We start from the raw sequence: 16,050 nt of genomic DNA, 5'->3' as shown, positions 1-16,050 counted from the left end.
AGTCATTGTATCCCTTTCTGCCAAATGCCCTGACTGTGGAAATGAGGCCATCAACTGGTGACCTGGGTCTCTGAGTGTCCAAGATGAGCAGACCCCCTGCAGACCCATACTAGAACATGCAGTAAAGGAGGAAAATAAACTTGGCATACGTTAAGCTTACTGAGATTTAGTGGGGGCAGCATTACTTTGCCTATCCTGATTGATATATTATTGCCTGGATTGTGTTCCATGGTTTCCTCATTTGTAGTAAACTCAGCTTCTCCACGCCGGTCTTTTCTGAAATATAGACACAATACCAAAGCCACATGCTCAAATTTTCCATCTTAAAAAATAAAATTTTTGAAGGGGCACCTGGGTAGCTCAGTAGGTTAAACGCCCGACTTCAGCTCAGGTCATGATCTCACGGTTCGTGGATTCAAGCCCCGGGTCAGGCTCTGTGCTGACAGCTCAGAGCCTGCAGTCTGCTTTGGATTCCGTGTCTCCCATTCTCTGTCCTTCCCTCGCTCGCACTCTCTCTTTCTCTTCTCTCTCTCAAAAATAAATAAACGTTCAAAAAAATTTTTTTCATTAAATAAAATCTTTGAGAGAAGCATCCTCTAGCCACCTCTCCTTCTCTTCTCTACGAGACACCTAAGTTTCTTGAAAGAGCAGATTAACCAATGCTCTTCAAACGTCTTCTCGGACACTTCCTAAAAGTTACATGCAAAAACATGCAATGGTTACCAGAAAAGGGGTAGGCATGGGTAGTCAGCCCTAGATGTAAAGACCCATGAACAAGGCTCATTTTCTGTCGGAGAGTCTGACATTGTTAAATTCAAACAGATGTGCTGATCCACATCACTGTGACACTGGGTTCCAATGTTAAGAAAGATGGGAAAGGACAAGTTCCTGAATTTGTGCACTGGATGAAATGGCAGTATGACTGCCATTAACATCTATCAGTGCTTTGCCCTTACTGGATTCCTTCAGGGACAAAGTATATTTTGTCAGGGGAAGAAGTCATTAAATGTACATCAGCCTTATTTCCACTCCACTTTATGTGAATTCAAAATATCCAAATATAAGCCCAAGCACCCTATTTTAATATTTATTTGTTTGTGTATTCATTCATTCCTTCCCTCACTTATTTATTGAGGAATAAACAATTTCATTGGACTCAGACCAGGAGTCCGTGGGCCTCAAGGACTTCTGTGTATTTGTCGGTCTTCTTCTTCACATTGTTTTTGGCCTGTTTCTGTAGCCTCATGAGATGCTTTTTCTTCCCGTAATGGATCTTGGACTTCTCCTTCCTCTTCTCCTCCAGGGTGGCTGTTACAGCCTGGTACTTCCAGCCCACCTCATGAGCCAGGCGCTCAGGTAAGGAAATGTTCGTGTAGGTTTCAGACACACAACCTTGAGGGCACCGGGAACCACCATCCCCTTTTTCTTGTCATAGGGTGGCAAGATCCCATCAAACACATTGAGGCGGTCCAGGGAAGCCTGGCCTCCCATGGTCCTGTGGGGCAGCGTGCCTTACACTGTCCTCCAGAAGATGCGGCTGGGCTCTGGGGATGGGCCATGGGATGGGTTGAGGCTCAGCGGCTTGTGGAGGAAAGCCAGGTACTTTATGTTTTTGTAGAAATTGCCAGAAGTGCTGATGCCCTCATAGCACACCACTACAACCTTCCAGCCCAGCAGCACCTGTTTAGACACAGTGGCTTCCAGGTGGCCCAGGAGATGGCCCCCGCCATTGAGCCCCAGGACCTGCCCCTCCTCCATCTTAAGCAGCCGCCTGGGGAAAACACCCCATTTTTAATGCCAAACTTTGTCACCAACAAAAATCTGCAAAAAAACAAAGGAAGTCGTAAACCCTGACCTCAATGCCTTAAGAAGCCTTCACTGGCACTGTTAAGAGAATGGGGAAAAACTGTTAACAGATTGGGGGAAAATATTTGCACATCCCATGTTTGTCAAAGGACTAGCATCAAGAAAGTATAAAGAACCCCTGGGGTGCCTGGGTGGCTCATTCAGTTGAGCATTCAACTCTTGATTTCAGCTCAGGTCATGATCCCAGAGTAGTGGGATCAAGCTCCACCATGGGCTTCATGCTGGGCATGGAGCCTGCTGAGCAATCTTTCTTTCTCTGCCTCTCCCCCACTCACAGGCATGCTCTCTAAATGTAAAAATTAAAACAAAAAAGAATTTTTTTGCAATTAAATGATGCAATTAAATGATGCAATTAAAATGATGCAATTAAAAAATGAGATATGGGGGTGCCCAGGTGGCTCAGTCATTTAAGTGTCAGACTTTGGCTCAGATCATGATCTCCCAGTTCATGAGTTCAAGCCTCACACCAGGCTCTCTGCTGTCAGCGCAGACCTGCTTGGGATCCTCTGTCTCCCTTCTCTCTGCCCCTCCCTCTCCCTCTCTCTTTCTGACTGTCTCTCTCTCTCTCTCTCTCTTAAAAATAAAATTTTTTTTTGAAAAATGAGACATAGGCACAGTCACTTCTCCAAAGATATAAAGTTGGCAGATAAGCACATGAAAAGATGTTCAGCATCATCAACTGCTAGAGAAATGCAAATGAAAACCACAGAGATAACACTACATATCTACTGAAACTACTAAAATTAAGAATACTGACAATACCAAGTGCTGGTGAAGATACAGAATGACTGGAACTCTCTGCCTGGTTCTGTGGCACAACAGACCATTGGACTTCTGGGCAGAGTAACTAGAACTCTCATATGTTGCTACCGGAAATGTGAAATGGCCCGCTCTGGAAAACAGTTTGACAGTTTGTTATAAAGGTAAACATACATCCACCACATGACCTGGCAGTTTCACTCCAATATTGTTGTGTGTATCCACAATTTGCTCCTTTTTATTGCTGAGTACTATTCCAGTCTCAAAAATCACATATGATGTAAAAAAAATTACATATCGGGGCGCCTGGGTGGCGCAGTCGGTTAAGCGTCCGACTTCAGCCAGGTCACGATCTCGCGGTCCGGGAGTTCGAGCCCCGCGTCAGGCTCTGGGCTGATGGCTCAGAGCCTGGAGCCTGTTTCCGACTCTGTGTCTCCCTCTCTCTCTGCCCCTCCTCCGTTCATGCTCTGTCTCTCTCTGTCCCAAAAATAAATAAACGTTGAAAAAAAAAAATTACATATGAATGATGCCATTTATATGACATCTCCAAAAATATAAATCTGGACTGATGAAGAACAGAGCAGTGGTTGCCAGGGGGCAGGGGAAGGGTGTGTCTAGAAAGAGGTACACTAGGGAGTTTTTAAGGTGATGTAACCATTCTTTATTCTGAATGGGGTGGTATGAGGCTATATATATATATATATATATCAACATTTATAGAACAATACAAAAGAAATGTCAATGTAAAAAAATAAAATGTAAAAAAAAAAGGCTTGTCACTCTTTCAAATGGTTTCTTAAATTTTTTTTTTTTTTTACATTTATTTATTTTTGAGAAACAGAGTGAGACAAAGCGTGAGCAGGGGAGGGGCAGAGAGAGAAGGAGACACAGAATCTGAAGCAGGCTTCAGGCTCTGAGCTGTCAGCACAGAGCCTGACGTGGGGCTTGAACTCATGGAGCCGTGAGATCATGACCTGAGCCGAAGTCGGATGTTCAACTGACTGAGCTACCCAGGCGCCCCCAATTGGTTTCTTTATTTGGCATCCCAGTGATTTTTATGCCTTCAAGCAATGTACTCCAGTAAGGTTTAAGGTGGGTAAGAGGTATGGCTTTCTTTTCTGGACAAGAGAAGAAGGTTTAGGAAAGAAGAGATGGGAAGGAGAGCTGGGGTGCAGGCCCACAATTACACATTACAATGATGCTTGTGATTACTGCAGTGGCTTCCCAATTGGTCTGCTTCCTACTCCTATGCTACGCTGCTGTGTTGTTTTCCTCAATTTCAAGTGTGATCATGTGACTTTCCTTCTTAACGCCAGGTACCTAGCTGTGTTACTGCCTGTGTATTTCTTTCTTCCTCTCTAGACAGAGCTCACCGGTAGTTTAAAAAAAAAAAAAAAAAAAAAAAAAAAAGCAGACCCTTAATATACAACCCAGCAGGTGTTGAAACAGACATTTTCAAGGTGCTTTAGGAGCCAGAAGAGGGAGCACCCACATCATGTCTGGGCTGTCAGGAAGCCTCAACAAAGACACTCCAATAACTTTGCTAGCCCTCTGGGGGATCCATAGGAAACCCCCACAAAAAGCAGAGAATAAGACGCTCCCAGCCCTCTGGGTCTCCACCAAAATGAAGAGAGAACGCTAAGTGTCTTTCTGCACGTCACCTGAAGGACAAAGAATCATAGAGCTGGGACCTCGGTGATCTATTTCTCTAACATTTCGGCCTTTCCAAGTTTCTTTCGGTTCCTCTTTGCCATCTAAGGGCCTTTGAACATTTTTTTCCCTCAGACGAGCGTTTTCCTCACCCTCTTCCCTTTGACTAACCTCTAAATACTTTTAAGGTTTCAACTTAACATCACTTTCTGGAGAGGATGGAGGCCCCCCCCTCCCCCTCCTTAGGGGTAACCCTGTGTTGCATGCTCCCACAGCAGCCTGTATTTTCCTTTCTGGACACGTGTGCTATTGTCCCACCCTGTATAAGAGTTGCCTTCCAGAAGCCTATAATCTGTGACAGCAGGTACCATCTGGTTCCTGCCCTGTTCCCAGGGCTTGGCACAGAACCTGGCACCGGGGGGGCTGCTCAAAAGTATGTGTTGCTTGCATCGCATTTCAATAGTTAGTACAACTTCCTCATTTGAAAGCAAAAAACCAAGGCACATAGGTAGGAAGGTGAGGTGTCCAACAATCTCAAGTTAGTGGCAAAGCCAGAGCTGGCACGCCGACTGGATGGCTCTCTCTCTGCCCTGGGGTCCAGTGGGGTTCTCCTTGGCTTGCTTCTTTCTTCCCAGAAAGTTTTGTTCTGTTTATTAATCTGGGTTTTAATTTCTTCTCAGATGTGCACAAAGATGGGACTTTGCCACGGACATTTTTGATTCATGTAGAAAAAACAGTGCTTTTGAAGAGTGAGAAGTGGATGGTCTCTTTAAAAGTTTCCCCCACTTCCAACTTTTAAGTTTGAACACTTTTGAATCTCTAGAAAGTTTGCACAAAAAGGACAATAGAGACTCGTCTATACTTCACCTGGATTCATCAGCTGCTAACATGTTGCAGAGTGGCTCGCTTTCTCTAGCTCTTTCCCTGTATATATATTTCCTATCTTATATATATACACATATACACACACACTATATATATGTATATACACACTATATATATACATATATATATGTATATACTCTATATATACATGTACACATACACTTATTCTTTGCCAAACCATTTCAGAGACAGTTGTAGACTAAAAATTATTACACTTTACCCCTGAACACTTCAGCACGTATCCCTGAAGAACAAGAACAATCTACACAAAGACAACATAATTATCAGTTTTACAACACTCTTGGCTAGTATACATCCATGTTCAAACTTCCCCAGTTATCTCCATTATGTCTTTTATAGCTGCTTTGTAAAAATCCAGGATCCAGGGGAGCCTGGCTGGCTCAGTCAGGAGAGTGTGCGACTCCTGATCTCGGGGTTGTAAGTTTGAACCCCACGTTGGGTGTAGAGATTAGTTACAAATAAAAATCTTTAAAAAAATAAATCATAAAAATCCAGGATCCAGTCAAGAATCATGAATTGCATTTTCTTGCCTCCTTAGTCTTTTTAAATCTAGAACCCTTTCCTCACTACTTTATCCTTTCATGATACTGACACTTTTGAAGAGTCCAGGCCAGCTGTTTCAGAGAATGTCTCTAATGTGAATTTGTCTGATTAGTTCCTCATGGTTAGATCCAGATTAAACTTTTTTTCTCTTTGAGCAAAAATGCCACTTGCATGACACGGTGGGTGGCTTTCCATTGCGGTGCCTTCATTTCAGATGTCCTGGGCCTTGAGGACATGTGCCAGAGCCCCATGACCCCCAGGGCTGGGCAGTGGGAAGGCCTGGGGAGCCAACAGGTAAAGGCCAAAGCTTCAGTCTTGGCAGAGTTCATGGCCGGCGATGGCTGTTGCCTATGGGGCCCTCCAGCTGGGCAACCCAGGCCAAGGTGAGAACTTGTCCTTCCCACCACAAGCTTCGGGTGACCAGTGGCCAGCTCCTCAGCTAATGGGTCACCTGCGGCCGTGGCTGCCCTCTGTTGATGCAGCTGCCAGAGGAACAAGAAGAGAGCTGAGCCAATAACCACGGCAATGCAGTCCTACTGGAAAGAAGGGACAGCGAGGGGACAGAGCACAATGACAGTGAACAAGAATGAAAAACCGACCAAAAGGGTGCGAGACAGAGGGGACACACACACCAGAGAAGGAGAGAAAAGCAGAGAGTGAGAGACACAGAAACTTCGAGACTCAGACACACAGGCCCATGGGGAAAAGGAAGCACCAGCTGACGCCCTTAGCCAACAACGTCCAAGTCCGCTTCTTAGGCTCTTGGTTTTAAGATTTTGGAAAGTGAAGGGGCGACTGGGTGGCTTAGCCGGTTAAGCGCCAGACTTTGGCTCAGGTCATGAACTCACAGTCCATGGGTTCGAGCCCCGCATCAGGCTCTGTGCTGACAGCTCAGAGCCTGGAGCCTGCTTCAGGTTCCGTGTCTCCCTTCTCACTCTCTGCCCCTCCCCTGCTTGTGTGTGCTCTCTGCCTCTGTCTCCCTCTCAAAAATAAAAAAATAAACATAAAAAAAAAAGATTTTGGAAAGTGAAAAGAGTGTGTGTTTTATAGTGGTCAGATTCAAAGGGCACAAGGGTTTCTCCTAAGCGCCCATATGGGGTCACCCACTCACTCACTCTGTACTTTTCCAAATACAGAAGTTCTCCCTGGTGCCCCCAAACCAGGCCCTGGGCCAGAAGTTTCCTGCCCTAACTCAGAATGTCTTCCCGTTTTTCACAGAGCTGTCAGCCACAAAGAAACCTACTTCTAACACATCTGGGGTAAAGGGGAGGAGGAGAGAAGCAGACAGAAGGGAGGATCCAGGGAAAGGAAGGGTGCTAAAAATAGCCTTCCCTCTGTGGGTAGGGAGGAACCCAAGACTGGGGGGCGGGGGCTGCCCAGTGGGTGTGACCTTAGCTAATAATAATAGGCCAGGGTTTTCTCAGGAGGAGAGGGACTGGGAGGGGTGGAGGAGGGTGGACAGAGAGAGAAGCTGCTGGTTCCTGGACACAGCGGTTCTGGGATAGGGCTCCCCACAGAGGAACTTTGCACGGACAGAGAGGGCTTTCTGATAATAATGTGCACTGTCTGTACTTTTCTTTGGCGGGAAGAGAAGAAAATGGGAAAAGCCATGACCTCGGCTTCAGGGCTCACGGCTGAACCCCACGAGGCCCCTTTCTGCCTTTGGCCAAAAGGACCAACCCCAGGCCGTGCGTGTGTCTTACCGAGGAGGTTGAGGGGCGTCAGGGGGCGGGAGAGGACCTCCTGAAAGCTCTCCAGCCATTCCCGCTGCTCCTTCTCACTGGGGCAGGTGAAGACAAACCTCCGCTCAGGGGTGATGATGGTGAGGCCAGCTTTCCAGCGGTTCCCTCGGATGCCCTTGGGCAGGTCTTCATATACATCATACCCCTGCTCGTTGCTCCCAAGAAAAACCTGGCCCTGTTCAAAGGCATCCTGGAAATAGAAGACGTGTGGTCATCAGAGGCCACACCTGGGGCAGAGGGACACCTGCAGCCCCGCCATCCCCCCAGCTCTATTTTAGAAAGAGGTGTTTTATGTGCATGGCAGGGGTCTCTGCTGGGGATTTCTGTTTGGTGGGACCCAGAATGTGAAAGGGTAAAAAAAACATAAATCACACATGTGATCTGTTAAAATAATACTTGACATTTATGGACAGCTTATATGCCCCAAGATTTCAAGCGGTTTACCTTAAGTAACTCATATAATCCTCATGGCAACCTCTGAGGAAGAAACTGAGGCACAGAGATTTAAGTGCTCTGCCCAAGGCATACCACTAAGTGGCAGGGCTGAACGTTCTAAAGCCCACAGTCCTAACCACTAGCCTCCTGGTGACAAGTGAGCACTGGAAACTGGAGGACGAGAAATGACCTGTTTAGCTGCATTGGCAGCATTTAGGATACACGACTTCCAGCAAGGCGCGAGAGAATAGCTCCACGCCCGGGAGATGACTTGGAAGTAAGCAAAGGTGGAGGTGTGTCCCTCGCTAGGCTTCTCCAGCCCTGTAGCTTCCCCCACAGTCCCTGGCTAGTACTGACCCCTCCTCTGCTTGGGGGTGCATTGGAGAGGGGCCGGCAGTGGCTCTTACCAGTGGGTTCTTGTAATAGAGCAGCCTCCGCTCCTGGGGATCCAGGGCGAACCACCTTTTCTTGAAAGGTTCTCTCTGCTGCAAAAGAGGGAACCTCATACCAGGGTCAGCCGGGTGGGGGGAGCAAAGAGGTCAGAGAGCCAGCCTGGGCTATACCTCAGGAGCTGGCCAGTCCCCTCCCCCTCAGACACCCCAGGGCTCCTCCCTGAAGGCTCTGCCCGCCCTCTCACCCCCTGCCAGCTGCGCCCCGTGCCTCTGGGTGCTGCTGTGGGTAGGAAGAGGCGCTCTCCTCGTTCTTAGGTTGTGGACAAGAAGTCTCAGAAAAAGGAAGCTGGGGAAATCAGAAGTAGTCACTGCTCAGCAATGCTGAAAGCGCTGGCCTTGGCGGAATTGCAACCGAGGTCAGGGGAAAGAAAGCCCCCGGCAAGAATCACTGCGGACTGGCTGTGCCATTGGCTGGTGAAGGCAGAAAACACAATGTGCAACCCTTCCAGTCCTTGTTAAGCTGCCCAGGGGCTTTCTTTCACACTGATTGCCTAACCCCTTCCACCGCAGTCTTGACAACCATCTTGTCAACATAGTACACCTTTAAAAAATCAAAAAGCATTGAGTTGCTGCTGCTTGGGGAGTTTTGTTTTGTTTTGTTTTGTTTTGTTTTGTTTTGTTTTGTTTTAGGGGGCTCCCTCTGCTTTCCCTTCTCCTCCTCCCTTCCCCTCTTCCTCCCCTTCCAACCACCAGGACCCTCACCAGCCAGACTCCTGGCTTGGAGCCTCACCCTTCTCAGCACCCAGGAGGGGGCTTAGATACCCTCACCACAGGCCTCCAAGGGAGGTCCAGGAGCGGCCAGGCTTCCCTGCCTTCACAGATGAGTGCAGATGAGCAACACTGGGGGTTGGGGCAGGTTCAGTGAAAGAGCAGGGGCTGAGTTGGAGGGAGGGGGTGTGTGCTGGGGAGGGGTGTGTCCCTGTGTGTGCAGAGGTGTGTTTTCTCAGACCAATCACGAGCCCCTGTCTCACTTGGACTGACGGTCCCGGTAGGTCCCCAGCACCAAGCACACGAGGGTTCTGGCAAGTGCAAAAGCTGTCCCCCAAAGAGTCCCTTTTCAGCTCTCCCAGGAGTCAGCTCAATTAGATGGAGCCAAGGAGAAAGAAGCCGCCGGTGATGCTGATAAAGGAGGGGATGCCCACGGGTCGGGAGATGCGCCAGCACGATGCTGGACCACATACCAGCTCACCAGTCTCCACTTGGTCTTTGGCCCCAAGAACTCACAAACACTGGGTTACTTCCCTTCCTCTTCCCACCCCCCTAGGTCCCCACTTTCCTACTTCCCAAATCCTGCCCTACTGCCTACTGGAACCAGGGCCCTGTGAGTCCCACAGAGAGCGGTGAAATGTACCTTTGGGCCCGTCTTTTCCATGAAGCCTTGTTTGAGGTAGTTCCTGGTGATGAGGGGCACGAGCTGGGGGAAGAGACACATACACTGAACCCCTGACTCACATGCCAGGGGCTCAAGGCTCCCCAACAAAGGGGAAGTTTGGAATGGGGAAGGATGTGTGCTCATGGTTCACGGGGCTATATTTGGAACGTGGGATGGGTGCAATATTAACATTTCACCAGAGGCAGACGACAGCATCTCAGATGTTTGCAGAGCTTACCGGCAAAGCCGAATCTTGGTTTAAGGACTTAGTCTAAGGACTCCTTCAGTATCCCCAGGAGGTAGACATCGGCAAGGCTCTGAGGAGACCCTCCCGGTGTCATCAGGGAGCATATTCTGAGGGTCTACTCTGTGTCAGGTTCTGGGTGCCCTTCTCAACCACCGAGTGAGGTGGGTTTTTTTGTTTTTAATTTTGTAAATGTTGTATTTATTTTGAGAGACAGAGTACGAGCAGGGGAGGGACAGAGAGAGACACACACACAGAAGCAGGCTCCAGGCTCTAAGCTGTCAGCCCAGAGCCCGACGCGGGGCTCGAACTCATGAACCGCGAGATCATGGCCTGAGCCGAAGTCGGAGGCTTAACCAACTGAGCCACCCAGGCGCCCCGCGAGGTGGATATTTTTATCTTCGCTGGACATCTGAACACACCAGGCCCCAGAGACGTGGTTGGGGATTTTCCCTGAGTCAGGCTGCTGGTAGGACAGAAAGCTGGGATTCACACCTAGGGCTGCCAGACGCTAGACAGACACTCGTGGTTCTCCTGCCACTTCACCATGACACTGAGCATAAACATGCCAGAGCCCTCTGGCCAGGCCCCCGTCCAAGACCTGGTCCTTCCTGGGGATTCTGACGCAGGCCCACAGGAGATGGTAGCAGAGTAGGCAAGCAGAGAAAGTTCTGGACTAGGAGCAGGGGGACCTGGGATCTAGCTGCAGTTCTGACCTTGACAAGGTGTATGACCTTGGTAAGACCTTATCCCTCTCTGGGCCCATGTCCCCTGAGTAATAAGGAGACTGGATTGTGTGATCTCCAGGAGCCCTTCCGGCTTGCCAACCTATGCTCAGAGAGGTTTCCAGGAATTAACGCTGGCCCCCTATACCCTAGGGGGTCAAACTGGCAAGCCTAGAGATTCCAATGACAGCCCAGGCTTCCGAGGGCAGAGGGGGTTCTCCAGAGCTCCAGAGCCCAGGACGGGACAAAGGGGAAGTAAAGTCTGGGAAATCTGAAAGGAAGAAAACTGTGAAGAAAATAAACTCCCCTTTCCCTAAAATACATTCTGCAGGCCTTAGTTCCTTCATTTGGAAAAGAGAGTCCCAAGCTGCTTAATAGTCTGAACCTGAGCCAGGGCAAGGCTGGGCTAGGCCTAGGGAAACAACCAGAAGAAGGCAGATCACATGGATGGAGTGCTGCTTGCTGTACCTCAGAAGCCTTGGCTCACTCGATTCTCACAACAGCCCTGGAAAGTAGGCGCTGTCCCCATGGTGACAGAGGAGCAACCCGAGGCTCAGAGAGGTGAGGTGATGTGTCCCAGGTAACACATCAGCTTCTCTGACTTCAGAGGCCACACGTTTCTTAGTCTACGACCACGTTCCGCACTGGAACTCTCAGCTGTCTGACCTCTGCATCCCTAAGCTTGAGGCAGGTCCAGGCAGTTGTCCAGAACCTCACACATACCTGGGCACAGCAGGAGTTAAGGCAGCAGAGAGATGGGGGGGCGGAGGGGGGAGGTGGTGGAGATCAACAGTGGGTGAGGGGAGGCAAGAGGACATTGAGGAGTTGGCCAAAGACCAATTTCCTCTGCAGGGGTCAGCAAAGTTGGAGAGTCAGCCCAATGACTCAGGCTGAGAGTCTGCACTTTGTCCTCCAAGATCTCCAGTCAGCAGGCAGCACCCACAACGCCTTCCTCGCAGAGCGTGCATTCACCCATGCTGGGTGCTGACTCTGCAGACCCGGAAGGTCTTGACCCTTGGCTGGAATCACTCCCAGGGAGTTGTGATCTCGGTGCATCACCAAGCCTGAAGTGGACACCCATTTCCAAAACTTAGCTCCCTGAAAACCGTGGAATTAAGGAGAATTTAAGCTTTCAAGGAGGGTCTAACAGTTTGGAATAAGAAAATACCGGGTTGGGGGGGGGGGCACCTGGGTGGCTAAGTTGGTCGTGCCTCCGACTCTTGATTTCGGCTCAGGTCACGATCTCATTATTCGTGAGTTCGAGTCCCACATCAGGCTCTGTGCTGACAGCGCAGAGCCTGCTTGGGATTTTCTCTCTCTCCCTCTCTCTCTTTGTCTCTCTCCGTCTCTCTCTCTCTCTCTCTCTCAAAAAAAAAAAAAAAAAAGTTCCAGGATTAATATGGCATCTCCACCCCCATCATTTACAAAATCCTCTAAGAGCAGGGCCTAAAGCAGACACCAGCCCATAGCACCTCAGAGCTGGAAGGAACCCTGAAGATGACCCAGACCAACCACCGTCTTACAGATGTGGGAACCGATACTTGGAGAAGTGCCATAACCAGCAGCTGTCAAAGAGCGAGTTAGTGACAGGGCATCCTTGAGAACCCAAGCCTCCTGGCTCGAGGCAGCATCCTCTGCCCCACACACCTGAGAGATGCAGACAGATGCCCTACATGTCTGAGGACAACCAAAATGAAGTTCTCAGGGTCACTGTTACCTTGGCCACAGAAGGAAGACTGTTCCTGTCAGAACTGTAATGGAGACGATCCCATCACCTTCCCGAGACCAGAACACAAAAGGGCAAAGGGAGGACACTCGAATGGGAAGAGCACCTTTGGGTATTCACTTGACCTTCTTGGGACTCAGTTTCTCATCAATAAAATGGGAATGATTACCCCATCTCACTGGCTGCTACAAGGGATTACTGGATACGAGGGATTACTGGATACGAGGGAATACAAGATAAAAGGGGCTGAAAAGCACTTTGAAAGCAGCACATTGGGGCGCCTGGGTGGCTCAGTCGGTTGAGCGGCCGACTTCGGCTCAGGTCATGATCTCACGGTCAGTGAGTTCGAGCCCCGCGTCGGGCTCTGTGCTGACCGCTCAGAGCCTGGAGCCTGTTTCATATTCTGTGTCTCCCTCTGTCTCTGACCCTCCCCTGTTCATGCTCTGTCTCTCTCTGTCTCAAAAATAAATAAACGTTTGGGGCGCCTGGGTGGCGCAGTCGGTTAAGCGTCCGACTTCAGCCAGGTCACGATCTCGCAGCCCGTGAGTTCGAGCCCCGCGTCAGGCTCTGGGCTGATGGCTCAGAGCCTGGAGCCTGTTTCCAATTCTGTGTCTCCCTCTTTCTCTGCCCCTCCCCCGTTCATGCTCTGTCTCTCTCTGTCCCAAAAATAAATAAACGTTGAAAAAAAAAAAATTAAAAAAAAATAAAATAAAATAAAATAAATAAACGTTAAAAAAAAAAAAAAGAAAGCAGCACATTAAGGATCATTTGCACATTTCAGTGGGAGGAGGGGTCAGAAAGAGATGCCCCAATCCCAAGCCCCTTGACACTAGGGACAGTGGCTATGCATCCCTAAGAGAGTCTCACCTGCATTTTGGAGGATGCCTTGCCATGTGTGAGGCCAAACCCCCTGAAGAAAGAGTCTTTGGTTTCCCTCTGAGGTATCCACCCCCAAATCTCGAGGTCCTGTCCACAAACAAAGCTAGTCTAGCCTCTGAGTATTTTGGGGGTCAGCAGACAAGGAAAAGAGGTGGCAGGGAAGAGACTCAGAGGCTGGGGCCCACATTTAGCTCACCTCAGACTCTGGGAGCTCAGGAAAGGCCGTTTTTAGGTACTGCAGACGGGCTGCACGGAGGGCATTGAACCAGTCCACTATCTCCTGCGGAGAAAAATGAGGACATCAGCCTGTGAGATGGAGTGGGGGAGGGGGGCTGAGTCCGCTGGCAGGAAGCCGGCTGGGTCTTCAGGTTCAGCACATGCACACACCTCAGTTCTGCTCAGCGGCCAGTGGGCTGATTACAGAGCCCAGACGCTCCCCCCCACCCCAGCAGGTGGGAACCCTCTGTCTTGGAGACCTCCAGAGCCCGGGGGAGGAGGAAGGTGTACTGCACTAGAGTTCCGCAATGGCTTAATATGCATAAGAATCACCTGAGGATCTCTTTAAAGTGCAGATTTGGATCCAGTGGGTTTGGGGGTGGGTGGGGCCTGAGATCCTGCATTCCTAACAAGCTTTCTGGTGATGTGATGCTGGCCAGTGGGACACAATTGGAGGAGCAAGTGTCCTCAGATGTCGAAGATCAGCTCCCAAGTGGGGGCAGGTGCACCTGGGGATTCTCCTCCGGTAACAATGCTCATGTAACTTGGGTCCAAGCCGGCTTGGACTTGTATCACACTGGGGGAATGCATCCTCCAGTGTGGGCCACCATTGTCGCTCACCTGGTGAACCACCTGTCTAGCAGGCTCTGCCTTGGCTTTGCTGCTTTGCAATGGGTCCCCCGCCCACAACAGCCAGAGTGATTTTTTTTTTTTTTCAGAGCAATTTTCTCATTGACAATGCAACCGTGTCTAGCTTAGAGCCCTCTCTGCCACCCTCAGGAGAAAAATCTAAGTATGACTACTTCGCCCTCTGAGCTCTCAACATACAAAACCATTTGCAACCCTCCCAATCATGTTGTTCGTCCTCTCACATTCTGCCCGGCCCACCCCTCCTCCCTCCCCCCACACAGAGCTTCAACTCATCCCCAAGTTTAGTTTAGTTGTTGTAATGGGTTTCTGCCCAGTCCAAGCCCTGCTTCTGTGAGAACCACCCCACCCATTCTCACCCACAATTGCAGCCACATTTGCAGCTAAGAGCCTCCCCTTCTTGGCCACAGCAACCGGGCCAGGGCTGGGCCAAGGTAGAGGCTAAATTGGGCTTACCAGGTTCCTTCTCCCAAGAATTTGGAATGGGGGAGCCGAAAGATTGGCAGTGCTACACCTTGATGTAATAAGGTGATTGAGAAATTCATTTGACTATGGTTTCCCAGGAATGCAACATAATTACCATTTCTCTCTTGCCAGCCAAGCACACTGGCCTAGTACTTCAGAGTTCAGAGCTCTCTTGGCCTGGGAATTAATAAACTTCTCAGCTCCCAGACACCAAAGGAATGGGGCCATTCCAGAAAAGACTCACCCAGACCTTCACTTTGGTCACTAACTGGAGACCATGGGGCCAAATCCAACCTGCATACGTGGTTTGGTTCCTGAAGTTATGTTTGTTTCAATCCTCTATACAGGTTTTCCTGCTTTATAGCCTTCTAGCCATCTTCACTTTTTTTTTTTTAAGTTTATTTGTTTATTTTGAGACAAAGAGTGAGTGTGCGAGCAGGGGAGGGGGCATCGAGAGAGGGAGAGAGATAGAATCCCAAGCAGGCTCCATGCTGTCAGCACAGAGCCTGACAAGGGGTTCCATCTCACAAACCATGAGATTATGACCTGAGCTGAAATCAAGACTTGGATGCTTAATGGACTGAGCCACCCAGGTGCCCCATCCACTTCACTTTTCAACTACCTACCTGGCCCTGCAGGCATGAGTTTGCAGCTTCTATTTATGCCTCTCTAACAGAGAGCCTGGGGCACTGAAGGGAAGAGAATGGCCAGACCCAAGCTGTCAGATGCTCTACAACTGGGCAAATGGGAGAGGCCAGAAACTGTAAGTATCAGAGACCTTGGGCACCTCAGCAAAAGCCCTCGTATAGTGATTGGCCCAGAGGGGTGGCCCCTGGCATCCATTGTGGACACAGGGCAACAGCAGAGAGCCCACCATGGACCAAGAACCAGGGCTCTCCTCCATGTCTCCCAGTCCCAAGATTCTGGTAAAACCAAGGGAGGAAGTCAAGAAAGAGGGTTGATATTAGATTTCTTGCCACTTTGGGGAATGGGGGTCCTTGAATTTAAATGTTTATTATTTATTTATTTATTTTTTTTTTTGAGCAAGAGAGAGTGCAAGCAGGGAAGGGGTAGAGGGCAAGGGGGAGACAGAGGATCAGAAGCCAGCCCCATGCTGTCAGCACAGAGCCCAGTGCGGCGCTGGAACTCATGAACTGGGAGATCATGACCTGAGCTAAAGTAGGACACTCGGGGTGCCTGGGTGGCTCGGTCAGTTAAGCGTCCGACTTCGGCTCAGGTCATGATCTCACAGCCTGTGAGTTCGAGCCCCGAGTCGGGCTCTGTGCTGACTGCTCAGAGCCTGCAGCCTGTTTCAGATTCTGTGTCTCCCTCTCTCTCTGCCCCTCCCCTGTTCATGCTCTGTCTCTCTCTGTCTCAAAAATAAATAAACGTTAAAAAAAATAATAAAAATAAAAAAATAAA

At 49.5% G+C, this 16,050-nt stretch overlaps 1 protein-coding gene and 1 pseudogene across 7 annotated transcripts in view; both read right to left on the bottom strand.

Annotated features, from left to right (window-relative positions):
* The window catches only part of ADAP2 (ArfGAP with dual PH domains 2), a 43,767-nt gene that overhangs the window by 7,260 nt on the left and 20,457 nt on the right, over positions 1 to 16,050 (bottom strand). For 2 of the 7 annotated variants that reach the window (XM_045488059.1, XM_045488052.1), the window contains 5 exons: positions 13,496 to 13,579; positions 9,705 to 9,767; positions 8,309 to 8,386; positions 7,428 to 7,656; positions 3,977 to 6,260 (listed from right to left, as the gene is read on the bottom strand). In XM_045488059.1, coding sequence (XP_045344015.1) covers positions 6,172 to 6,260; positions 7,428 to 7,656; positions 8,309 to 8,386; positions 9,705 to 9,767; positions 13,496 to 13,579 — 543 coding nt within the window. In that variant the 3' untranslated portion in view covers positions 3,977 to 6,171. Of the gene's footprint in view, positions 1 to 1,071; positions 1,822 to 2,508; positions 2,759 to 3,976; positions 6,261 to 7,427; positions 7,657 to 8,308; positions 8,387 to 9,704; positions 9,768 to 13,495; positions 13,580 to 16,050 lie in introns of those variants that run through there. The other 5 variants (XM_045488057.1, XM_045488055.1, XM_045488054.1 and 2 more) reach the window with 5 other exon arrangements.
* LOC123603313 lies at positions 543 to 1,758 on the bottom strand (annotated as a pseudogene).

This window comes from Leopardus geoffroyi, chromosome E1 (assembly GCF_018350155.1).
Source record: "Leopardus geoffroyi isolate Oge1 chromosome E1, O.geoffroyi_Oge1_pat1.0, whole genome shotgun sequence".
NCBI lineage: Eukaryota > Metazoa > Chordata > Mammalia > Carnivora > Felidae > Leopardus > Leopardus geoffroyi.
Note: the sequence above shows the minus strand (reverse complement) of the source record. Positions and strands in the feature narration are given on the sequence as shown.